Source organism: Dermochelys coriacea, chromosome 2, assembly GCF_009764565.3.
Source record: "Dermochelys coriacea isolate rDerCor1 chromosome 2, rDerCor1.pri.v4, whole genome shotgun sequence".
Lineage (NCBI taxonomy): Eukaryota > Metazoa > Chordata > Testudines > Dermochelyidae > Dermochelys > Dermochelys coriacea.
Genome location: NC_050069.1, coordinates 19,094,762 through 19,121,981, shown reverse-complemented (window position 1 = coordinate 19,121,981; position 27,220 = coordinate 19,094,762). Strand labels below are relative to the sequence as shown.

Sequence of the window (27,220 nt, the reverse complement as noted above, 5' to 3'; positions counted from 1 at the left end):
CAACCACTAGATCTGACCACTCTTGTCCTGGTCATGACACATATCCTCAGCCAACTATTACTGATAATATGAAAAGTTCTATGCTAATGAGAGGATTATCACATCTATGCTAATGAGAGGACTTCACATTTTGGCAGAGGAACCTCCCTTTCTATTCTGTTCCTCCTCCTCCTGCTTATGAGTCCATTGGTTTGCTATAGGGCTATCTGCCTCCCTTTCTCTTCATGTTATCTAGAAGTCTATAGGGGGTCCTGGAAAGAAGGGGCAGCATATGTCCTAAAACACTGATTGGTTGGAATCTTCTGGGATAGCAGCAGTTAGAAATAGAACTGAATGGCTACTGGTTGATTGAAATACAAGAGATACTTCATAATCTAGAGAGCATCCCAGAAGTAGTGAGACATTAATAACAGTGACAGTGAATTTTACAGAGTCCAGGAAAGCCTAAATTAAAAAAAAAAATCTCCATACAAATTAACTAGACATGGAAAAACTTAAAGCTAAGTGCACATTCTGTACTTCTGAGTATGACACTCATGTAGACAGAATGGAGAAACACTTGTTGAATTTTTGTGATGTGTGTGTCCAGTCAAACCAAGAAATGGAAAATCAGTCTGCATCAAAATTTGTTTTCTTCTGTGCATTTCCCATTACTTTGCTTTTGGCAGCAGCATCTGAAAGCATGGAGTCTTTTGATGAAAACAGTAATATGAGCAACAATTAAAGTGAAGCCAATTCCATTTCTTCATCTTTTAATACAAATTTTACTACAACTGCTAGAGCATCAAAAACTCCTAGTTCAGGAAAGTCTTGAGATGTTCATCCAATTGGTATTACGACATTTTTGAACAGAATGTCCAATGATCAGGAAAACAAACTTGATTGTATGTTTGCTAGAGCTATTCATGCCAGCAATACATAATGCCGTATGGCTGAAAATCCTTATATTCTAGAATTTTTTCATAAGTTGTATCCAATTTACAAAATGTCAAGTAGGAAACAACATGGATGCTACTCTGAAACCAGGAAATCTTCTGAATCTCAAAATGGACAATGTGAAAAAGAGTTGGTGTTCTTATTGCACAAGCTCCTCATGTGTCTTTAGTGACTGACAGATGGTACGACATTCACAATGAGAATGTAATCAACTTCATGGTGGTAATTCCACAATCAATGCATAACTGAGTTTCACCACATGGCTCAATATATAGCTGACCAGTTTAAAAATGCAATCAGAGAACTGGGTCCATTGATGGTAATTTCAGTTGTGACTGACAACGCAGCTAATATGAAAGCTGCCTGGGCTCTGTTAATAAATCAGTATCCAGACCTTCTGTGTTATGGATGTGCTGCCCAGATAATGTAGCTTTTCACTAGTGATGTTAAAGATCTGACAACTTCTCATCACGTGTCAAAAGTAAAAAGTATTGTCCAGATTTTCAAAAGCAAACATGTACTAGAAGCCATTTTTTCATCATTGCTTAGTACAGCCCTTGATTTTATCCACACTGAGCGAGCCATGTAACACTCAACAGGAAATCTCTATTAAATGTCTCAAAGATGCAAGAAGGGTCTTCAATCAGCTGCTGTTGAAGAACGATTGGCTGGATCATGTCCCGAGTATCCACACTCACATTTTTGATGAAAATATCTTTTGGATGTGAAACTCAAAATTCATTTCACTGCTGGAACCCATAAGCTCAGTCCATTCAGAATATGGATAATGATAGTTATACACTGTCTGATGCCACAAAAGAGTTCTTGAATGTCAAGAAACATATTTGTGAGAATGAATACAGTCCACTTACAAAAGCTAAAGAGAAAGACAACAAAATAAAATCACAGAAAAATCAAGTGATCACTCCAACACATAATGTGGCCTACCTTCTGGAGCACATTTTCAGGACCAAGACCTTTCTGATGATGCATTTCATTCACATTGTGACCTCGTGGTGGCTTTTGCCGATTTAAAGAAAATACAAACAAGCAATTCTGATGGAGGTAGCAAATTATAAAGCAAAAAGACAAAACAATTTGAAGTGCAATCCCAGCAGTTGAATCAAAAGAGTTTGCTCCTTCATCACGCTGGAAAAGGTTGTGTCCTCCCTGCTCTTTAACTACAGAGACAGAAATTCTTTTTAACACTTCAGCGTTCATGTATGTGCAGAACGAAACTGGTCAGTTTGGGGAACCATCCATTCAAAAATCCAAAATAGACTGAAGACCTCCACTGCTGGGAAACTGGTGACCATGTATCACAATTTACGATTAGAGAAGAAAATGGCAGATGAAGATTTAACTCAGTATTCATCAGATGAAGAACAAGGAGATACTGATGATGACGACAAAGATATAGACAAATCAGTTAAAGCAGATAAAGAAAGATGATAAAGACAGACAAGATGCTTCAAGAACTGGTCCACCACTTACCTACTATATGTACATTTAAAAATGCCTTTTTTTAATAGTTCCTATTTTTGTTTTATTTCTGTTTAAATTTCATTTTTCTTTTGCAATTGTTCAGTCTTGAACAACAGTGACATTTAAATGCTAACCTAACACTGATAAAAGGTAGTAATTCTCATTTTATATAAATGCAAAGCACAATGAAATGAAGTTTTCTTAATTAAAATAATTCAAGTAATTAGGCATTTTTGTAATTAGGCATAAGTTTCTAAGGCCAAGCCTACTGGAGACCCTGAACTCTTACTCTTTTTTGTTACTGTTCTAATAAATTAAATGGTTTAAAATATTTGACTATTTTTGACCAGTCGATTTACCAATTATTTTTTGACCAGTCAAATGCCCAGCACTCAGTGGGGAGGTTGTGATGACCTTCCCTTTCTTATCATTCTTCCTTCTTCTTGATGTGTTTCTTGCAGCCTGACTTCCCATTCAGACCAAAGCATGAACTAGAATGCTAGTCAGCTTCTACAGCACTTTAATGGAGTTGTGTCAGCAGCTGACAAAGGATTTTAGGGAGTGCATATGGCTATTAGTAGGAGGAAGCAGTGAACCATTTGGGGTACACCATCCTCCCTTAACAAAAGAAAGAAAACTACATGGATCAGTGTTATTCTAACACAGGAGCTTTCTTTGATGTTCTGCTGCTAAATTCCATTTATGACACGATCCTGCATCCCAACCAAGTGATTCAATAGTTATGTGACTGATCTGTACAAACAGTATTTATTTCCCAGGAACATGCAAAAGAGATGGTGTTCTCAATTTTAATGAGTCAATTAATCTCTTAATAAATGGTATTAGTATGACAATGGGAACATGCAAAGCCAAGTCCTGCCCCAAGGAATTTATAACACGACTAGACAACTTGAATGATGGGAAACTACAAAATGTGAATGACAGATAAGGGTTAAAAGGCTTCTTACCAGTTCCAATTTTTTATTATTAAGAACTCTCTTCACTTCTAGAGGCCCCAATTAGTAATTAGAGCTTCACTAGACAAGGAACTGAACACACACAATTAAAGGAGTCCCTGTTTCCAAGAGCTTACAATCGAGTTGTTTAACACAAATATCTGGTTATCTGGGATAATCTAATCTAATGAGGTTCAATAAGGATAAGTGCAGGGTCCTGCACTTAGGATGGAAGAATCCAATGCACCGCTACAGACTAGGGACCGAATGGCTCGGCAGCAGTTCTGCGGAAAAGGACCTAGGGGTGACAGTGGACGAGAAGCTGGATATGAGTCAGCAGTGTGCCCTTGTTGCCAAGAAGGCCAATGGCATTTTGGGATGTATAAGTAGGGGCATAGCGAGCAGATCGAGGGACGTGATCGTTCCCCTCTATTCGACACTGGTGAGGCCTCATCTGGAGTACTGTGTCCAGTTTTGGGCCCCACACTACAGGAAGGATGTGGATAAATTGGAAAGAGTACAACGAAGGGCAACGAAAATGATTAGGGGTCTAGAGCACATGACTTATGAGGAGAGGCTGAGGGAGCTGGGATTGTTTAGTCTGCAGAAGAGAAGAATGAGGGGGGATTTGATAGCTGCTTTCAACTACCTGAAAGGGGGTTTCAAAGAGGATGGCTCTAGACTGTTCTCAATGGTAGCAGATGACAGAACGAGGAGTAATGGTCTCAAGTTGCAATGGGGGAGGTTTAGATTGGATATTAGGAAAAACTTTTTCACTAAGAGGGTGGTGAAACACTGGAATGCGTTACCTAGGGAGGTGGTAGAATCTCCTTCCTTAGAGGTTTTTAAGGTCAGGCTTGACAAAGCCCTGGCTGGGATGATTTAACTGGGACTTGGTCCTGCTTTGAGCAGGGGGTTGGACTAGATGACCTTCTGGGGTCCCTTCCAACCCTGATATTCTATGATTCTATGATTCTATGATAACCAGATCTTACTCTATAGCCCTCAGGGTTATTTCCAGCAGGGTATTTAAAATGTGAACAAAGTAGCATGGGCTTTGTGGCATAGTAGGATATGAGAGCACAGGGTTGAGAGAGAAGGCCAAGAAGGAGGCACCTTAAGGCTTTTCTACATAGTTTTTGTACCAGTTTAACTATATCTGACTTAATAAGCACCTTACAAATGCATCCACAATAGGGGTGGCATAAATTTTAAATTACAATCTGTTTCCAAACAGATATAGTTAAATCTGTACAAAATTTGTGTGTAGACAAGCCTTTAGTCACTACTCTTAAATGGAGAGGGAAGGAGAAAAGAAGTACTTTATAATGTGGGACAGGAATATCTAGATATATCTCACATAATCATTTCCCTTACATTGCAGGGGCCTTGGACACTGGTGCACCTCAGTCCCTCCGATTCTCTGTCTGGGCACATAACAGTCTAGTCTCCTGTGAAATGTAATATTTTGGCCTAATTTTAGTTGTTGGGTTTAATATTCAGATAGTGGGTGGTATTGGTGGCCTGTGTTAGACAAGCTGATGTGGTGGTCTTTTCTGGCATAAACTCTACGACTCTGTGAGAAGTAAAATCCACCTACAGAAAACAATGTCAAGAGCTAAGCATTTCCAGTTTTTTCTTTTTATTACTTTTAGACCTGACTATTTGTAGCATTAAAAAACAGCAAAAAGAGTGCATTGAATTAGAATTTAATCTTTTGAAATGCTTAGCTGTTATAAAAAGTCTGAAACAGAATTTCCATCAAGTTTATTGTACAGTGTGGATTATTCAGGCAGTATGTTTTATTGTGACGCCTCAAGTGACTTTTAATATATCTAAAAAGTTAAAAGCCATCAATGGAAGATCAGAATTATTCTGATATGGGGAGAAAGTGAGTCAAACTGGAGGTGCGTAAAGAGTGGAGAGGAAAGACAATGCCAGAGGCCAATCAGAATGAAGAATAAAAATACTCATAGCCAATTCCTGACTCCCAAGAGAGAAAAAGTTAAACACACAACATTGGGAAGCTAGAAGCTACCAAAATAAGCCTTGCAAATCATACTTTGATATCAATTTTTTTTATTTTTACTGGTATTCAAAAAAATACCAAGTTCTAATTATGCCCAGCTCTAGATGAACACATCCAAATTTATGCAGTTAAACTAAATGGAGTCAGCTCCAAATATTAAAATAGTTGCTTAAGGTATAACCCAAACTATGATTTGTAAATTAAATACCTTATTTAATTCTACTCCTATGTGCTATTCCCAAAAGCACACCTTCATTAGAAAAACAGTAACGGAGTATTATTCCATTCTTAAAGCTCCTCAAAGTGCTACCAAAAAACACAGACATAACAGTGAAGTGCAGCGAAGTATGGGATATATGTTGGCAACCATAAACATGAGGCTGTATAATAGCGGAGTAGGGAAATTATGGCCAAGGACACCAGGACAATGATGTATTCTTATGAGCAGTGTCATGGAACCCTGAATGCACAAATAGGGGCTCTCTTTTATTTCCGTCCCAAATATGCTCAAAATGGTAAATTACATAGTACTCAGTTTACTGTAAAAAGATGAATAATTTAAATTCACTGCACTGAAATATAATTGTGTGCTTCCAATGAGTCTAGACTTTATTACAACAATTTAGAACAAAAAGGAGCGCTTATCATTTGGAATTTAAAGGAGGCTAAACTACAAAAAACTAAATTAAAAAACTAAAAATAGTTCAGTTGAGTCTAATTTGAACATTTGCTGTTTAAAATGATCAGTGGAGCAATCTGAATGAAAAATTAGGGCAAAAACCTCAGGAGTCTCATTGTTTCTCCTTGCTTCAAGAATTGCCTCTGCCCAGTGCTTACTCTGACCTGACTCATTATGACTCATTATGGGATGGGGAATGAGGAAGAATCAGGTTCAGGTGGCTGATCAAGGTGGTTGAATCTCCTCACTGTCAACTCACCCTCTTCTCTGCCCACCCTAGCTGCTCTCTATTCCACAAGGCAGATAGGTATGAAAAGGGGAAGGGGTGCTGGTGGTAGATTAGATAGGAAGCTAGATAAGCCAGCCAACAGTCCTAGCTGAAGGGCTTTCACCTGGAAATAAGAACAGGAGCAAAGCCACTGAAGGAAACAGCAAGGTGGAGCTAGGACTCAAGAGTTGAAAGCCAGGGAGATATTTTTCTGTCCATCTGCAAACACAAGGTCATGACCCACAGGTTGGCAAACTCTGCTTTAAGCACACCATACCAGACAAAAAACTAACCACCAAGAAAACATCAGACATAATAGCATACTACTGAGCATGTGGTTAAGCTCAACTGCAGGAGTGCATCAACAGGACATCATGCTTATGTCTCACATAACTTGCTATTGAACATATGGAGTCGCTGCACTAGAAACTAACAGCATATGAAGATTTTATTTTGCTTTTTTTTTTTTTTTTTTTTTAAAAAACTCATTCTAAGTAGAAACTGTTTAATTTTCACTGTTTAAATTTCAAAGAGGTGTCCCTTCTTATATTTGAATATTAGGATACTAAGCAAAGGTTTGAATTTTCAAACATTTGGTATAACACTATTCAACCATAATTCCTTCTAGCTTAAAGACTGCTAAAAATGTGCTCCCACACTAAGAAACCAGAAGACAAGGTCTGCCCAAAATTAATTTTTAACACTGAGATAGACAAAAAATTTACAAGTGGAAATAACGACAGAACTGCAGCAGGACTATGGGCTAAGCTATGCAGTGAATTAGTATGGAATATGAGCCATATTCACCTCTAAGAGCAGTCACAATTGAAAGTTAAGTCACTTATTTGTGTAAATATCAAAACTTCATCTTCCACCCAAGGACCTCTGAACACTTGTCAAATCCTTGGATAAATTCTGCTTCTCTTATTACGTAGTCAGATCCAGTGACTTCACATACAATATTAAGGGGATCAATATTTGGCCTAAAAATTGCCTCACTACCCTAAGGAATAGGTAAGTATTATTGCACACATTTGACACATGGAAAAATTGAACTAAAAATAGAGAACATCCAATGTTATACAGTGAGTCAATGGCAGCATCAGGAACAGAACAGAGAGTTCCCCACTTTAGCCACTAAGCCAAAGTTCCAGACTCAAATCCATTATACTAATTTTGCATGTTTATACAGCAAGTAAAAATGCTAGAGAATGCAATAGCAGGACTGCTGCAGGTGACGACAGGGGTGCACTGACACAGCTGATGTTCAGGACTATTAATCCCTCACTTTTAGAGACATTGCTTTCATTCAAGGTTTTAAATATACCCACCATGACAGTATCAATAGCACAAGCCACATCATTAAACCAATACAGTTGTGACTAAAGAGATTGTTTGTACATTCAGTGCCTACAAATATACCATTGTTGTTTGACATATTAGATAAATACCAGATAAATTTATTATGCAATTTACAATATTAACTGATTTACAGAAGTATTACATTTTATTATATAAAATAAGAACAGCACATAAATATGCCTAAATCTTTTGGAGTTTTCCTGGTGCTCAGCTCAGGTACCAGCATTGCTATAAAATATGCATGTGCTGGAAAGACGTTCATTTGCATTGTAATAATTTTAAGCAGGCAAATGTTTTCTAAAAATAATCCATGCCTTTAAAATTTACAAGAAAATTGCTTCCTATCATCCCGCTGCTAAGAAGCATTTTGATTTAAATTCAACCAATACTACAAGAACCATGCAAACAAATCAACTCCATAAGCTGTCTATATAAAATAACATTAAAGTATTTTTATGCTTCATTGTATTGGTGTCCTAAACATTTTATAACAATTTATGTATGATAAATACGATCAGAGAAGATTATTTCTAATTTGTGATGCTAATATAAGACAAAATACAAGTGTTTTCACTCCCCTGGAAAATAAATATAAAATGGGATTTTCCACATATTTCTGATATGTGATACTATCATTCCGTAGCTTGTTGGCATGACTTTTAGTGAAAAATTATTATGCGTGGTACTTTGTAACACAATTTGAAATTCTACAATTAGTGCAGCTTACTACATTTTCCATCTTGCACAAAAATTGAGGGATCTGTGCAATTCAGATTTCCTTGATGGTAAAATACATGCTCTAATAAACAATTTTTAAGTATTGTTCATCTCTTACTTAGAATCTATTTCCTGATTTACTAAAAGGAAACATGGAATGGTGTGCTATAACAATAAAAGAGAGCCTCATATTATACTTCTGGCAACACAATAGATTCTTCTTTTACTTCCCCACCAATTAACCCAGAGAATTGTCTCACAAAGTTATCAGTGTAACTACATGGAAACTCGTTATCATATGTAAGATTGTGAGTATTGGACAACACTCAACATCAGTTCTGAATTAGCTATTTTGCTACTTTTTTTTTTCTTGTTTTGTTTTGGGGAGAAAGGGGAAGAAGGAAGGAAAGGGAGGATATAAAAGCTTGCGCTAGATTGAATGCAAGTTAGAAAGTGACCTACACCTATTTTTCCACAACTAAATAAGAGGGGGTTTGTGCTGAATACTGCAATTATTTTGGGAAAAAGGACATTTCACACACAATTTAAAAATTTCAATGGAAAATGGTACACTTCAGAAAAAAAAGTTTGTTTAAAAAGTCAGCACACAAGATGTAAACCTGTTAATCCTTGATTATTATGATACCAGCTCTGGGATACAAGCTGCATAATATGCTTAGAGCAGTTTGTACAATGCACCATAATAGATCAGCATATGTACTCATCATTACAAATTACAGGAAACTTCAACTATTTCTGGTAAACTAGCTACATAAAAACAAATCTTTAACTACTTCTAAAACATGTGGGTGAGTCACGGGTTGCAGGTGACAAAACAAAGCTATTTATAAAATTACAAGAAAGAGTGATCATTCCTGTATTTATACCCTCTGAAGTAGGAGACAATTACAGAGATCACAATTATTGAAAGGGGAGTGGAGCATCCTCTTCCCCCCCCACCCTAAGAGAGTCTATTACAACTAAAAATGTCCATAAAATTAACCTTATATATTCTACGCAAGTTACTACAGCTACTACATCAAGTAAACAAGGAACATTTTTAAGATTCCTGTATAATTTTGCATAAACTTAATTTTAAGATTATCTTTTTGTTCTAGAGCACAATATTTATTTTGCATATCTTCGAAATGCAAGATAAGTTATCCTTTTTAAGGAAAGATGGGGTTTTGGCTTTAGACTCTATACTCAACAAAAGCTTCTTTTTAGAAACACCGTTCTTTTAAACAAAGGAAATAGCCTACCTGGAATCAACTAGTTTACTCCAATGGATATCTTCCCCTGAAAAACCTTGTATTTCCTATTAATTATTGCTATTAGTTCTCTAACTTTGCCTGTACAAGAAGAGGGCAGGTTTGTCAGTCATGCAGTGACATAAGCACATATAGTATTTGTACTAAAAAGATAGCGTGGTTCAATTGACTCTAGTTCTTGACCCATAATAGGATTGGCTCAAAATCAATGCTGAGAATGCAATATTTGGGTATATCGTCAAGCGTGCCATAGTACAGATGAGAAGTCCTTTCTGCTTGCCCAGATAGAAGTTAAGGGTCCCATGGTGTATTTCAAAACTAGCAGGGAACAATCCCCCACCTGCATGTCCCAATGTCAATAGCCACCACCTCAGGAAGCCAGGTGCCTATATCCAAAGCTGTTCAAGCTTTCAGTTACCTCAAAAAATTGCCTGAACTATAAGACTATAAATCAAGCACTATGTTAAACCTTGTATATAGGAGATACATATAAAGCCAAATTCATAGAATGTGGTGTCTCCATTTCAAATAGCTAGACAACATTGACTACTGTGTTTTTCCAGACCCTTGATGCAAAGGTCTTCTTACAAAATTTAGCAAACTACTAAGTATGGCAAAGTATTTAAAAAAAAAAGGAGTACTTGTGGCACCTTAGAGACTAACAAATTTATTAGAGCATAAGCTTTCGTGAGCTACAGCTCAAAATGCATCCGATGAAGTGAGCTGTAGCTCACGAAAGCTTATGCTCTAATAAATTTGTTAGTCTCTAAGGTGCCACAAGTACTCCTTTTCTTTTTGCGAATACAGACTAACACGGCTGCTACTCTGAAAAAAGTATTTAAACAATCACCATTCTTCCGCTCCATCCCACCAATAGTAAAGGTTACACAACCACTTCCCATTATAATACCCTTTTCAGTTGCTTATAATTTTGCCAAACAAAATCTTTGAGCTGAAATTTTCTATGACAAGTGTCTGCCCCAGGCTGATTTTAAGTTTCAGCTAAAATGGTTCATCTGTCTGTCAGAATGAGTTCAGGGAAAAATAAGTTGTTTTGCCCTCTCTTGCATCCTGGAGCATCTTTGCAGTACAGTGTCACCATTCATTCTTGTCCATGGCTTGCTCCTCCAATAAGTCCAGACTGATCACCTTCCTGCATATGATGTTCCACCATCTAGCTGGTGGTCGACCTCTAATTCTTACAAGTGTTCCAGTGAGATGCTTTAGAGCCTCTATGGTAGGCCAGGTACCTTTCTCTCTGTTTTTCCTCCTCCCTAATCCTAGGCCCAGTTGTCCACTCTCCCTCTGGATTAAAAAAAGAAAAAGGAGTACTTGTGGCACCTTTGAGACTAACAAATGTATTCGAGCATAAGCTTTCGTGAGCTACAGCTCACTTCATCGGATGCATTTGGTGGAAAAAAAAAAAAGTTTTTTTTTCCACCAAATGCATCCGATGAAGTGAGCTGTAGCTCACGAAAGCTTATGCTCTAATACATTTGTTCGTCTCTAAGGTGCCACAAGTACTCCTTTTCTTTTTGCGAATACAGACTAACACGGCTGCTACTTTGAAATCTGGATTAAAAGACTCCCACAATCAGCTAGTTTACTTTGTCCTGTAGCTCAACCTGTGCTGACATGCTGAAGGTTCAGGGTTCAAACTCTGCTGCTGGATCACAGTAAGGGGTTGCTACAGTTTTGTGTGTGTGTGTGTGTGTGTGTGTGTGTGTGTGTGTATAAAAACAATTTGTTTTTACCTTTTTTCTTTAAAAAGCCTCAAGTTGCATACAAAACACTACATTTAAAGAATGTTATTTAGGGTGCAAAGACAAAAACCTGCAAAGTTAGGAAATGTCAGCTTTGCAGTCTCTTGTGCAATCATAATTCTGCCCCCTCATGCCTATGCATCATCATATACTCTTTAATTATATGATTACATACTATTTTTGCCACAGTGCCTCTGTCTCATTCAGTACACAGGGTGGAGACACAAACACACAGGAAATACATTTGCCTGTGCAACCTTATTTCTAACTTTTGAGTGTTTGACTAAACTTTTTTTAATGTAGTTTTTGGTATGTGATTTATATCTACACTACAGGAAGGGTAATATTTTGCCACATACCAGTAGACATACGAGGTTTGAGGCCACATATCAAAAACAATAGAATACCTAAAAATCTTGAACTGTTTATCTTCTTAAATACAGCTATTTTATTCTCCACTTCTGAAAATGCTTTACAGATTTGAAATTTCAGCATTAATTTTATGTTACTACTTCAACTATGCAATTTTTGTGCAATGAATTTTGTACAACAGATGTTCAGAGAGATGTGAGATGTCAGGGGTCTATGGAATGTAAAAATTAATCTGATCAGGAAGACTCTAAAAATAAAGGAATAGTTACTATTATTTAAAAAACCCACCACCACCTAATATTTTCCAATATAAAGGGTTGAGTCTCAGTGGATAACACATTGATCTTTAAATTTAATTTGGATTCAGTGAAGTGTAAAATGCTACTCTTTCACTAAAAGGAAGATAATTAACAGTGTACAAGCAAGGACACCTGAATAAATATTTACCAGTTGATGAGATCTTCTTGATATCTTAATGGAAAATTCCTATTCCTTATGGAGTTGATGTAGCAGCTTGTCTTCAGAACCTGAACAGAGAAACAACATTAAAAATAAATGGCACATGGTCTAGTTCAATAAAAATAGCACAATTAATTTTTATAAAAAAACTTTAATGCACAGTAACAAAAATTAAATTAATTACAGGTTGTTAACTTTTTTCATGTCAAGGAACCAATATAATTATTTCATCTTAAAAACAGAACACAGACGGCATGCAAAGAGCAGCCCAGAATAGTGAGGGATGGAAGAACCTTGTTCATGCCCTAAGCAACGTCTGACAGCACAGGAAGGATTCTGACTCAGAAGAAATGCAAAGAAGAATCATGATATTTTAAAAGTTGTTTATGGAAGTTGAGCAACATCATGAAGCCCTTATCCTACAAATATACATAACTGAGTGTGATGCAAGACCACAATTCCAGATATCTTCAGTTGCCTCAGGAATAAAACTATAGGACAAACACATTGAGGAGTCCTATGTTATTTCAAGTTGGATTGGTATTAAAAATTGGACAGTACTGAACCATTTGAGTGATATCAGAAAACTGATTTTGAAATACCAGCTACAAGTTATACACCTGTGAGATGACTATCCGTTTCAGTGAACTGAAAACTTCTTTCTATAATAATTACTCCATTTTTAAGTCAGAAAGCTACTATATCTTGTGACCTTGCTCAAGAGATTTCAATTGCCAGTACACTACAATATTTCAGTAGCTACAGGTAAACTCAAGTTTCTGACTCATGATTTAGCACAGAATGTTAGACAATGGGAACTCTCCCTCACCAAAATAAAATGAGTATCAAAAAAATTCAAGAAAATAATTTTTACTCATTAGTTCCATGAGTCACCACAGGCAGCTGGTTAACCACTACCAGCAAAATGAAACAAAGCAACCTGTGGCATTAAATTTGAGCATTACCAGTGAAGTTACTATCAATACAAAACAGCTGACAGTTTAACACACACCACCACATAATAAAGCTTAGTACTCCGGGTAATCAAATCTCATTTACAATATAGTACATCTTTCCATTAAACAGATTTTTTTTTAAATCTGCTATTTTACTGGTAAGGCTTATTTTACAGCAGTAAGAATGACAAATACATTAACACAAGTTTTTATATTGACTTTTTCTTCATGAAGATGCTCTCAAAATTACTCTAATACTCCCCTCTTGGAAACACTGAAGTTTCTAGTTTATATTCTGATTATACGGGCCTTTAGTTTCTAATCTGGTTTTATATAGGGACTCTCTTTTTACAGGCCTCTTGAAAGCACTCAAATACTCATTTGAGTGCCTCAAACACATGGCTTAGATCCCTTTATGCTAACCAGGAAAGCGTCTGACTACTGGAGAATGGATTTTTCAGGTTTTGCTTGAATGTATCCCTTTAGAAACTAGAACATTTCTATTTTGAATTTAAAATTGGAACAATGAACTCATTTTTACCCTACTGCCAATTTTTTCTAACATTACTTAATTTACCTTAGCTCTGATAAGATTAATGTATTGCTATTTAGATCTTTTTAAAATGACACTGGAGGTAGCGTGCAAAATAAACCTTAATTTAAAAAAAAAAAAGTTTTCAATCTAAACATTCTCTTGTAATTAGGAATACAATGTAACAAAACAAGAAGAGGACTTAGTCTGACACTTGAAAGTCAACAAGAGGAACTGAGTCTAAATGATGGGCCCATACCAATCATGAACATTTTAATTTTCTACTATCTCTGGCAATATTGTCTACTTAAGAGCATGTCAAATATCAGATTGGTTTACATTTGGTGTAGTTGTAGCTGTGTTGGTCCCAGGATATTAGAGAGGCAAGGTGGGCGAGGTAATATCTTTTACTGGACCAACTACTGGTGGAGAAAGAGACAAGCTTTCGAGTCACCCAGAACTAACTCAAATTTCATCTTGAGATACTACTATACTATATCTGTTTCACAAAGTATTTCCGTGGTGTACATGATGGCAGCAACACAAATGTCAAATGGAGGAATGACAAGTCACCAGTTACAATGAACAGAAGGGTTACTTTATGCAGTAATTTAATACAAATGTTCTTCTGCTGCTAGAATACCTTTCTTAAATTATTTATACTTTGCCTCTTTATAAAGAAATCAAGTCCTCCTTTCTCCGAGTATTTGCCTACACGTGGACTATTCATTTATCCAGTACCTCAGTGTGTGTTTACATATACAGTAATACAAGTAAAATCACCAAGCACTTGCTAATCACCAAGCACTTAGATGTCTTACATCAACAAAAGTTTTAAAAGAAAAAGACAGGCTACCAATAAGAGAACTAGAGTCCTAATCCCTAACATTTATCAAGCCTAAACATTTTCAAAAAGCTTGTCCAAGTAATTCTTGATCTTGGAGAATGCTGGAGGGAACAGGTTCCAAAGCCGAGAATCCCTGACTGAAAAAGTGCTTCCAGCCACAGAAAGATTAATTGCAGCAGCTCTCAAAGAAAGCAGCAACAGTTGTAATGCCTTACACAAGCGTTTTCATTCAGGCCTCTCTGTTACCAGAGACACTTGACTACTGTCATATTGCTAACAATACAAATGATGGTTTTTTATGGTAAAAGCATTGAACTGGGACTCTGGAGACTTATACCACAGCTTCCTGTATGATCTCTGGCAAGTCACTTCAGTTTTGTACGTCTCAGAACATCTTTAGTAGGACCAATGCCACTTCCTTTCTCCTTTCTTGTCTTGTTTATTTAGATCACAAATCTCTTTGGGGTAGGGATTGTTTCTTACTAGGTATCCATGCAATATCCAGCATAATGGGACCCCTCTCTTGGTGGGATCTCTATACTACATATTAATAAATAATGATGGTGCTGACTAAAAACAGGACTGGTTCAAGCTTGTAGCTAGTACACTCAATTGATCCGAGTACACAATTTTCCTTCACTCCTTAAATCTAAAGCGATCAGTACTAATTCTGTTGGAGAAACAACAGAACTTATAAAGATAGACTCCATCTCAGATTTCTCTAAACTCAGTTTATTAGACTAATATATCACAAATTACCTTCATATCTCACGCTAATCTTAGTCACCTAGGTACAGATAAACCAGAAAACCAATCCTTCGCTAATGAGTAGTCAAAACAATCAGACTCTTGTTGGAAACTCTGAACCTGGAGCTGCAGACAATCTGAAAATTACTACTCAGTGGTGGAAATGGTTTTTGAACTGCCGAAAACAAGTTGCCTATACCTTTTTCTTACACACATATAAGCCTCTGAGACAGAGCACCAATCAATCCTATGCAGTAAGAGAAGAAAATACTTTGCTAACACACCATGGGGCACTTAGAAAGTTGAACAAACTTAAGAGATCAAAAATGTGATTCAACTTTTTTTTTGGTAGGAGGTGGGTAGGGAGAGAAAAAAAATATTAGGAATAAAACCTTTGTTTGCAAACTCTGCTGGAACCCTTACTACAGCACTCATCCCTGGAAGCAATCCCCACTTGACATGATGGGCTCAAATCCAAGGACTAAGGTAAGGCCTCATCTATTAGCAGGATCTCCAGTCTCCACTCGGTCACATATGGCAACAGCCCACAGACCAAACAATCTTTCAGGCAGTGCTTCCAACTACTGACCCTGCTGATCCGAACTAGAGAGACACTTTGATACTCAAACACACTAAACCCACCCTTACACTATGGACTGGACCACCCAAAGCCATTGTTAATTTGCTGAATGAACTATACAAAAGGTAGCTAAACTTTAAACTAAATGCTACTAACTGTAAAAATAGTAGTCTAGTTCCATGACTATTCTCACAGGTAGAAAGTAGGGAACCGTGTATGTGTCAAGAGGGCCTTTTATAATCTAGAGTTCTGTAGCCATCAGATCCTAACTAGGAGTGGTACAGTAACTCCTCACTTAAAGTCGTCCCGATGAACGTTGTTACGTTGCTGATCAATTAGCAAACATGCCCATTTAAAGTTGTGCAGTGCTCCCTTATAATGTTATTTGGCAGCCACCTGCTCTGTCCACTGCTTGCAGAAAGAGCAGCCTGTTGGAGCTAGCTGGTGGGGGCTTGGAACCAGGGTGGACCGGGAGCCCCCCCATCAGCTCCCCTAAATTCCCTGCACGGCAGTAGCCCAGCGGGCTATCAATTGCCGGGCAGTTCAGCTGTCCCTCCCTCCCTCTGCCTTGGAGCTGCTCCCGCCCTCTGCCTTGGAGCTGCTCCCGGGAGCCTTCCGCTTGCTGTGCGGGGGGGAGGGGAAGAGGGGTACTAATGTCAGGGTGTCCCCCTCCCCCCACTCCTGTACCCCATCTCCACAGAGCGGGGGAGGACATGAAAGGGCTCAGGATGGTGGGAACTTGCTGGCAGCAGCTGCTGTCTCAACTTGCTGATCTACTTTAAAAAGCAGTGTACTTAGAGTGCGCATCTCTCTCTCTCACACACACACACACACACACACACACACACAGGGTGTGTGTGTCTGTCTCTCTCTGCCATGCTGTGCCTCCTCCCTCCATTCCTGTTGCCTTGTAGAGCGTGAGGCTACATTAACAACAATGTGCTAATCCTTGAGGGCTCAGCCAAGTGCTAGTTCATCATTTAGCAGTGACGCATTCCCTGGGAAAAAGAAAAGGAGTACTTGTGGCACCTTAGAGACTAACAAATTTATTAGAGCATAAGCTTTCGTGAGCTACAGCTGCATCCGATGAAGTGTGCTGTAGCTCACGAAAGCTTATGCTCTAATAAATTTGTTAGTCTCTAAGGTGCCACAAGTACTCCTTTTCTTTTTGCGAATACAGACTAACACGGCTGATACTCTGATTCCCTGGGAAATATCCCACCCTCTGACTCCACCACTTCAACCAAGCCTCACAATCATTTAATAATAACTGTTTGTTTAAAACTTATACTGTGTGTGTGTGTGTACACACACACATACATACACACACAGTCTTTTGTCTGGCAAAAAATTTTTTTCCCTGGACCTTAACCTCCACATTTACAGTCATTCTTATGGGGACATTGGATTCGCTTAACATCGTTTCACTTAAAGTAGCATTTTCAGGAACATAACTCCAACATTAAGCGAGGAGTTACTGTACTGTTATTGACAGTTGTGTGTGCAAGGATGATCCACTGTTCCTAAGGTGATGCTGCAATAGTAATATTTGAAGAAGCACAGAGTTTTTTTACCTAGATTATACCATATACTAATTATATTATTAGGAGAGAAGACACAGCAAAACAGAAAGCCAATTGGGGGAAACTAGCATTTACTAGTTTACTACTGAGGAAATGCGATATTAGTAACTCAATTTCTCTAATCTTATTAGTTCCTTTTACATATCTGCTTCAAACTAGCAAAGGAATGCATGGAAGGTAGTTGGACTACACATGATAAGGAAGCAAGTTCTGAATAACCATGACAAAGGCAGATTCGGTTACAGTGTTAGGCAATCCCTTTATCTGATATGCAAATGACAGTTTTATATGCATGCAATAGCTGCTGAAACTGCCTGATCTGCCTAGAATTTTACAAGTGATTGTGCTTCAGACACTACCTTTACTACTCAAACATCCTTCTGGAAAAAGTGCACTTGTGTATAGAAAAAAAGACCACCAGTAGAAGAGTTTACATGGATTTCCTAAAATAATTAGTCCAATTTATGACTACTTACAGAACCAATATGTTATCTATGGCAGTAGTTCAAATTGCAAAACCTAGAAAATTCAGAAATTAAAGCTGTTATGCTAACATCTCTGAATGTTGCATGATCAATTCCCAACAAACAAACCAGCCTTTAACACAAATTTATGGAAGAAATGGAATATGATGAATACTTGTGTTACTTGAATGTAACTGCAAAAAATTAGAGAAAAATCCTTTCGTTTATTTGCTTTATTACATACAAAAAACATTAAGAGCCTTAAGTTTTAAAAGCACTCAAAAGTTAGAAAATGCCAGAGTTAAAACTGTACATGCAACCTTAATTCTGCAAACCTGGGCACATGCTTTAGTAATATAGTCTTTTGTTACATGATCAACAAAATGATTAAAGATATAAAGAGCAACAAAACTTATTAGAGTATGGAACATATTCTATATGGGGAGAGATTAAAAAGACTGGTACTGTTCATCTTAGAAAACAGATGACTAAGGGGGGATGTGGTAGAAGCCTACACATTCATGAATAGTGTGGAGAAAGTGAATAGGGAAGTGTTATTCACCCTTTCACATAACACAAGAACACAGGGTCATCCAATGAAATTGACAACAGATTTAAAGGAAACAAGGAAGTATTTCTTCCCACAACAACCCAATCAACCTGTTGCCAGGGGATATCATGAAGGCCAGAAATATAACCGGATTAAAAAGAGATTAAATAAATTCACAAAGGATAGGTCCATCTTTGACTATTAGCCAACATAGTCAGGGATGCAACCCGATCCTCTGGGCATTCCCAATCCTCCAACTGCCAGAAGGTGGAACTGGATGACAGACAGGGTGATCAGATAGCAAGTGTGAAAAATGAGGACAGTAATAAAAATAATGATAGAGGATGGATTGTTAAAATTGCTCTGTTCCATTCATTCCCTTTGAAGCATCTGGCACTAATTGTGTCAGAACATAGGATACTGGGCTAGATGGACCATTGGTCTGACCTAGTATGGCCATTCTTATCTTCTGTTCTTATCACAAGAACTCTAAATTTGCAATCCTCAGTTATTTAAACAAGATGACCAAATCTAACACTAAATTAAAGATACAATGATTGTTTTATAAAACATTTAAAATAAACTTACAATTGAAGAAGTAGGCCCAGAGTCTAAAGTTAGCATGAATTTACAACAGAAGAGAGGAAATATTCTCTTTACTTATAGAATAATCATTTGAATATATCCATTTGGTGTGAGATCGACTGAAGAGATGATTAATGAATTAAGATTAAAAAACATAAGAAAAAAATATATTTTGTCAGTGCACAACTGAATGTGCTAAAAGAATGTGCTAGAACGATGTGTAAAATTATTCAATCCCACACAGCACTGAACACAAAACTATACCAATTACTCAATGGTAACTATCGCAATATTTTGCAGTACAGTTTAGGAGTGCAGTTATTTCATGCTGTACTGTCTTTGTATATATGTATAGGAAGAGCTGAGTATGCACTAAGATTGAATTTTAAAAAAAGAAATCAAGCTATCATATTAATAACGTTTCCTCTACCAAATTACTCAAAGGTTTCCATTAAGATTACGCACTGCACATTGTGTCAATAATCTGTAATCTCGAAGACATACAGCAAGTAGCTTTATTTTCATATGAAAAGGGAACCACTGCAGAGGCAAACTATCCATTTTCCTACTGGCTACCTCATTAAACAGGGAACGCTCTGCAGAGAGGAAAGAAGGCAGGCCAGTGCATACAGCTTGAGCTTCAGTGAGACAACTCACTGGGTCAGCACAAATTTAACTTAACATGTTATCTAAGGGAAATACTTGATACCTACCACATCATTAGGATGCAAAACAGTCTCTCTCAAAGGCCAAACTCCTGAAAGAAGTCAGAATTACACTAACTTTCCTACCCAAAACACTTCATGTTGAAACTGGTACAAATCTGAAACAATGTATAAATTGACATTCCTGCATGAGCCAAGATGCATGAGTCAGGTTAACTTTAGAAGCTCTTACTAGTTAGCAAAACAGAATAGAATGAGGATAGCAACAATTTCTGTGGCCACTTTTAAAGACTGCAGTAACAAACTTGGGGCTGAATGACAAAGTAGCACACTCAAAACTATTATTCAAGGGAGAGTACAAGACAGACTACTTTCATAAAATACTGTGTTTTTTAACACTATATCTCGATTACTTTAAAGTAAACAGAATAAGATTGAACTAATTAAATGGGTACCAGAAATTAGCAGTTCTCAATCAGGGGTCTGGGCCCCCAGGAGGCCACAAGCTGGTTTCAGGGAGTCTGCCGAGCAGGGAAGGCATTAGACTCACTGGGGCCCAGGGCAGAAAGTCAAAGCCCCGCCACGCAGGACTGAAGTCGAAGCCTGAGCAACTTAGCTTTGTGGGGTCCTTTGTGGTGTGGGGCCGTAGGCAATTGCCCTGCTTGCTACCCCCTAATGCTGGCCCTGACTTTTATATGCAGAAAAATAGTTGTTGTAGCACAGGTGGGCCGTGGAGTTCTTGTAGCATGGTGTGTGTGGTGGTGATGGTGGTGGGGGGCTCAAAAAGAAAAAGGTTGAGGGCCTCTGCTATAAACATCAAATTGAATACTACTTTGTTAATAATCCAACAGGGCATACGCAATATTTGATGGAAAGGACAAGGACTGCTTAAGTAGTAAAAGAATTTAACCCAATGATATTATTTCACAAGTTGCCCCTCCATTACTGAAGGACTGCTTATCAAAAGCAAAACTTACAAGATTGGAGTTTATGGAAGTCAGACTCAAACAACAAATACCAACTCGAAACTTAAAAAATTAAACCTCTTGGACAGCTAAAAACAAACGTTCCAAGCAATATTTACTGCTGGAGAAAACAACTGTATTTGATCTCTCTTTTATGAGTTATAAATATGACTAGTAACTTTGGAAAGAGGAAGATCAAGATCAAGATAAATACACTGAAATTTTGATAGTTATGTAAGCTTAAGATTTAAGTTTTCATACTACTTGAAAAACTTAACTAATAGGAATCACTTCAACCAAATCAAGTGTAGCCCATCTCTGGCTGCAGAAAGTGGTATTTCTAACTGTAAGTGGTCAGGATTTCAAGTTAAACTTCAAGCAACAGACAGTGTCAATAGCCAGGCTTTATATTATCTGTGTAAAGAGGAGCAAATAAAATGGTGGTACTAAAAAGTATTCGTACAGTTGATTATTTTCTAAAGATGGCAGCATTCCACTCATTTGTTTGAAAGTGAGGAGGCAATCCACTGATCAGAAATTGCTGATTGTCTTCTCTCCCTCTCCATTTAGCCAAACCACAGTGCCTAGCAAATTATGTTATGGCATATATTAGCATAGTTTCAATTCCAATATCTAAAAAACAAAACAAAAACAAAGCTAATCCATATTAATAGCAGCACAATACTTTATAAATCCTAGCAAAAACATACATTTTCTTCTCTAAACTCCTAAGAGTTTAAAACTACATTAAAAATATGGTCCCTGAAAAAAACTTATTGGGGAAATTTTCTTTTCTGTCTGTACGGTGACTAGTATATTGAAGTCCCAATCTTGATTTGGACCTTTAGTGTGATCATAAGTAACAACACATCATATTTGGTGATATGGCTGTGGCACCAATTAGGAGGGCTGGGGAGGACATATGCCCCCCCATACTCCAAAGTTCCATAGGTCACAGAGCCCTGGGGTGGGGAGGGGGGACTGACCACTTTTAAGCAACAGTCCCATACTAAATCAACCCGACTGCTGCCGGAGCAGTCCAGAGCATTGCTCCAGCTTTGTGGTTTCAAAGTAGCAGCCGTGATTTGTGCTTTGTGGTTGTAACACCACTGAAATTTGAGCTAGCCCATCTGTCCAGTTAGAGTCACCAGGCCAAATGGTGTTGCAACCTGGCGCATAGGGAATCTGTTCCTGTACAACAGAGCGCAGGGGATTCTACTGACGACTTGACTCCTGGCAGCACTAGCTCACACACTACAAGGATAAGAGAGATGGGAGACTCCCTGAGCCCAGGAAGACCCAGTATCCCTGCAGGAGGTGTGGTGGGAGGGAAATGAGCAGGGCCTGGAATGAGTTCCTGCCAGGGATGGTGGCAGGGACTGGAATTTTCCTCTCCCCCACAATAAATATCTGACTTGGCGCCACTGTTGTGAATTGGTTTGTTGTTTCATTTAAGGGAATGGGAAGTAAATGTTCACTTTTCTTTCATCTAATAGAGCTATTCAGGATTTAAAGTAACAGCTTTGTCTGGTATTTTTAGTGCAGTTGCATTCTATGTATTCAGAGTTATTTTCTGACTAATCATTAAAATAAGATATTATTGTTTTTTTAACCCTGTTGGCCTTACAGAGCCAAACATAATAGGGAACGAGAACTGTTAGATTTGGTTGCAGAATTTTTATTGCTGATGTGGGGAAAGAGAAACTCAGCTTGACTTGTAGATCCCTGTAGGAGTTTACAGGACTGGCAGCAAAATAAACCATGGTTTAGTAGATCTGATATGGAAATCAATTAAACAAACATGGAGCACCACACTACCATTTTTACAAAGTTATCCTTCAAAATTGAATAGCACACATTAAAATGGCAATGAATCACTTGGCATCCTTAGTGACAAAATAGCAACTACCACAGAACTGATGGGGGCAGGGGGAGGGGAGAAAACAAACTTCTTCCAAATTATTCCTACACAAAGAGAGAGAAAGATTCAACTTTACATCTAGTATGCTTCAGTTATCTTGTCAATACCCCTCTACCCAGATATAACGTGGTCCTCGGGAGCCAAAAAATCTTACCGCAGTATAAGTGAAACTGCGTTATATCAAACTTGCTTTGGCCTTGAGCATTTCTGTTACTAATACAGTATTTGACACAAGAAGTTTTATTCCAGGTGTTGTTTTAAAAAGGGTGCATCTGATGTCATCCTTCACATCAAGCCCGGGGTCGGGGCTCACAGCCGCGCGCTCCTGTCGGGGTCGGGGCTCGCAGCCCAGGGCAGGAGTCAAGGTTGGGACTCACAGCCGCGCGTTGGGGTCAGGGCTCGCAGCCATGCGTTGCGGTTGGGGCTCACAGCCCGGTATAGGGGTCGGGGCTTGCGATTCCCCACATAACCAGGTCGCGACCCCCAGTTTGAGAACCAATGTTGTAGACAAGACAGAAAACCATTTTTGCTTTACCGTGTTATATCCAAATTCATATTATATCAGGGTAGAGGTGTAGTATGCAAGCTCATGAGCCTACTGGCTCCATACACTGTTTTGCCTGACACATTAAGCAAGGTATTTTTTTTTTTTAAAGAAAACAACACACACACTTTCTCCCAACTTGCACAAATTGATCTGTAGCACTGAGCAGAATGGATTCCAAGAGTGAGTGCACGTGTCCTACTTAGAGATAAAAACAAAGCCAACATATGGAGCAAGAACTGCAGCACTTCAGACAGAGTCCTGTTGAACTTGTAAGATTTGTATATGAACATGTCATTGCATGACTATTCTAATGTGTTTTTAATTTCAGTTAATGGCCTTATTTAGGTACATCTAGATTCTTTTTCTTTTATTTTTACACCTAAATATTAGCTTCTGATCAAAAAGATACACCCACCCTCTAACCCCAAAAGGAAGGAAAAGAAGATGTAAGCAAAGAGAGTAGTATCTTGATCTAATCTACTTTCTGAATTTTGAGTTTTACTCCTGCAAAATGCAGTATAAAATGATTGGACAGATTTCAAAAATGTGTTTCAAAAGGTAATATTTTACATCCTTGAATATGATATGAGGAACAGTTAAAATTCATTCAAACCCTGCAGGGCAGCAAAGTGCAGAGTTTTCTGTATTTCAAAAGCACAACAGCAGCTCAGTCAATTCTTGGCAGACCCACACGGAGTATAAGAATCTCTTATATCCTGAACATGGTGTCAGCCTTGGACTCATTCACATCTGAGTAGAGTGTACTTTCACAGTAGAATTTTGACTGAGAAAGTTTACAAAAAGAGATAAGAACTTCAAATAGTAAATCATTGATTGAAACAACATCCAGCCAGTATTTTGGAATATTGCCAGATGGCACAGTCTAGAAACAGTTTTGTGCTGATACATTGAAACGGTGGTCAATTTGTCTTTGGGATGAAAGGAGGCTAATCCAACACTAGTACTATTTGTACAACAGATTAACAAACAAGCAAGGATTTAATAAACTTGCTTAGCCACTGTACCTATTATTCTTTAGCTAGCCAGCTAGCTGTAGACAGAATAGCATTCTACCAACAGAAAGAACAGTTCCACTATTTTGTTGCTCACAGTTCAAGTTTCATAATCTGCATACAGGAAGTATGGGACTTCAGTTTCATTTTGCTTCAGAGGATGGAAGGAAATAATTTGTCCCTACACTTAAATGGGAGAATGACAATTATTGGTACAGAGGTGAAACTGAGTTTATTAAGTAACTTACTAATAACATTCCTCATTGCCTGATGCCCCCACATTCCTTTCCAGATGGTGTTAGCAAAAATTTAAGCTGATGAGAGTTCACTATTCTAACCAGTCTCAAACCACAACTGCTGGGAAAGGTGTGTTATGCTGGAATATATGTCATGGATTGTGCCTGTTTGTGGATTTGTTCCTCACATTCTTCAAAGTGAAAGTTGTGTACTTTTGCAGTCTCATGCTCCATTTAAACTACTGCAATTGGAGGAGTTCATGTTTAGACTTCTAGTGCTGCCATTAGTGACCTTACAGATGACAAATCCATAAAACTAAGGAAATCCATACAAAAAACTATAATTTAACTTTTACTTGGAGAAATTAGTTACAGTGATATTAATTCTATTCAGTAATAGTGCCATTGTTGAAAGCACTCTGCAACAGTTTGCCAGAAGTTCAGTTTCACGTTTCCTTCCTTCTACAAGAAAGAGTCATATCCTTAAGTCTGTTTCCTTTTTAGAAAGCTAACAACTATATTACAAGGAAAACAAGTAATCTCCTACTTGTTTTCCTTGTAATCTGTAATTAAACATTCTGGTGTTCTAGAGATCACACAGCACTACAAGGAATGTGGCCTTCCACATCTGAAAGTTCCGCATCCACTGCTCGTCATTCCAAACCTACATTACGATACAATTCCACTAGTCAGTGCTCATTTCTCAGGCCCAAAAGTAGCACTCCACTGTCTGCAGCTGCTCCATGAACACCACCAACAACCTTGAATTATTTTTCGCTATATCCCTTAGCACAGTGATTCTCAACCAGGGGTACATGTGCCCCTGGGGTACAAAGAGGTCTTCCAGGGGTACATCAACTCGTCTAGATATTTGCCTAGTTTTACAACAGGCTACTTAAAAGCACTAGTGAAGTCAGTACAAACTAAACTTTCATACATTGATTTGTTTATACCATTCTATATACTATACACTGAAAAGTAAGTACAATATTTATATTCCAATTGATTTTGTAATTGTATGTAAAAATGAAAGCAAGCAATTTTTTCAGTAATAGTGTGCTGTGACACTTATTTTTACAAAGTCTGATTGTGTCTGATTGTGTAAAAGCAAGTTGTTGAGATGAAATGGAGTTTTCTGCCATATAGATGAAACTTGGGGGTACCCAAGATAAATCAGACTCCTGAAAGTGTACAGTAGTCTGGAAAGGTTGAGAGCCACTGCCTTAGCAAACGGTCCTCAAAGAAATCTTCATGTCCCCTGTTGTGGCAATACTTCTTGTTGGTCTGCAAATACAGGAGAATTGCCTGTCCTATATTTGCAATGTTCACAAGAATAATGCATAGCTCTGCAGGCAGATACCAAAAAGTGATGCATGGGTTTGTGAGATTTTTTAAAAAGGCACCTAAAATAGAGAACACATATGGCTTTATGAGATGGAGAAAGTTGCATGCCGAGATCTTTACTCCATTGGTGCACTGTAGTTTGCAACAGCATAAGCACTCCTACCTAGCAAGTACATGCAGCACCAATGCTAGCAGTCAATTATGCATACATACAGGTGATATATGAACTTTGGCAGCTGTACACAGACATAATTTGCATTGACCAAAGTTTGTAGTGTAGATGTGGCTTCTTTTTTTTTTTTTCTTCTTTTTTTTGTTAAATGGCATATGGCAGAAAGCTTCATTACAGCAATCAAAGAATTCTTTTTTAGGGGCTAAATAAAGTAATTACTGTCCTTCACAGAGATCACAACAGTACGTTATGAGCTGAACTCCACAAAACAGATCTCCTTTCTAGACAAAAAGAAAAGGAGTACTTGTGGCACCTTAGAGACTAACAAATTTATTAGAGCATAAGCTTTCGTGAGCTACAGCTCACTTCATCGGATGCATTTGGATGCCGATGAAGTGAGCTGTAGCTCACGAAAGCTTATGCTCTAATAAATTTGTTAGTCTCTAAGGTGCCACAAGTACTCCTTTTCTTTTTGCGAATACAGACTAACACGGCTGCTACTCTGAAACCTTTCTAGACAGTCTTCCTAAAATATTAAAGCTTGCACATATTTGTAAAAGGTTTTTCCATTCACTTTGGAATTTCAATGGCAGACAGTGGTTCAAGTGAAGCTAAATCAACAGACTCTCACTTTGCATCAACTTTGCCAGAATTACCTTCACTATGGTGAAGGTGTGAGGGACATTGACAAGTCCAAATCAACAGAATTGTAGGCACCGAAAGAATCATTAGGCACACAGTTAAAACATGGTTTGGTCCCCTCCCCACGAAGACAGAAGAACTGTGTTGTAAATAGTGGTGTTGTAAATGGAACAAGATAGTTTTGCCAACATAAACAGATTTACACTCATCTACATTACAGATTTTTTCTTAAAACCATGTAGTCATATAGCTGACTCCACACATGACATGACTAACATAGGGCTCCTATCCATGCTTCATAGCTGCTCACAAGCAAGGTTGTAAAACAAGCGTGAGATCGCAATAAGATTCCAAATGCTGATCTGCAGCATCAACAGGATTGCCTAATTGTGTTTGGGCATGTAGATTACTCTATTCTAAATCCTCTGTCTCAGTGCAGAAAGACATCCTAAAGTGCACTGTACAATTCAAAGACACCTATAGTCCTCTGCTCTTGACCCCAGCAGCTGACGTAATACTTGTTGGCTGTCCTGGTTTCCTGCACAAACACTGAACAGTACACAAGATATGTACT

At 38.0% G+C, this 27,220-nt stretch overlaps 1 protein-coding gene across 6 annotated transcripts in view; it reads right to left on the bottom strand.

Moving 5' to 3' along the window:
* Positions 1-27,220, bottom strand: part of CYRIB (CYFIP related Rac1 interactor B) — a 140,320-nt gene that overhangs the window by 67,773 nt on the left and 45,327 nt on the right. For all 6 annotated transcript variants that reach the window (XM_038389917.2, XM_043507346.1, XM_038389909.2 and 3 more), the window contains exon 2: positions 12,286-12,365. Coding sequence is in view for 1 of the 6 variants with exons in the window: in XM_043507346.1 (XP_043363281.1) it covers positions 12,286-12,365 (80 nt within the window). In the remaining 5 variants the exon portion in view is untranslated. The remainder of the gene's footprint in view (positions 1-12,285; positions 12,366-27,220) is intronic.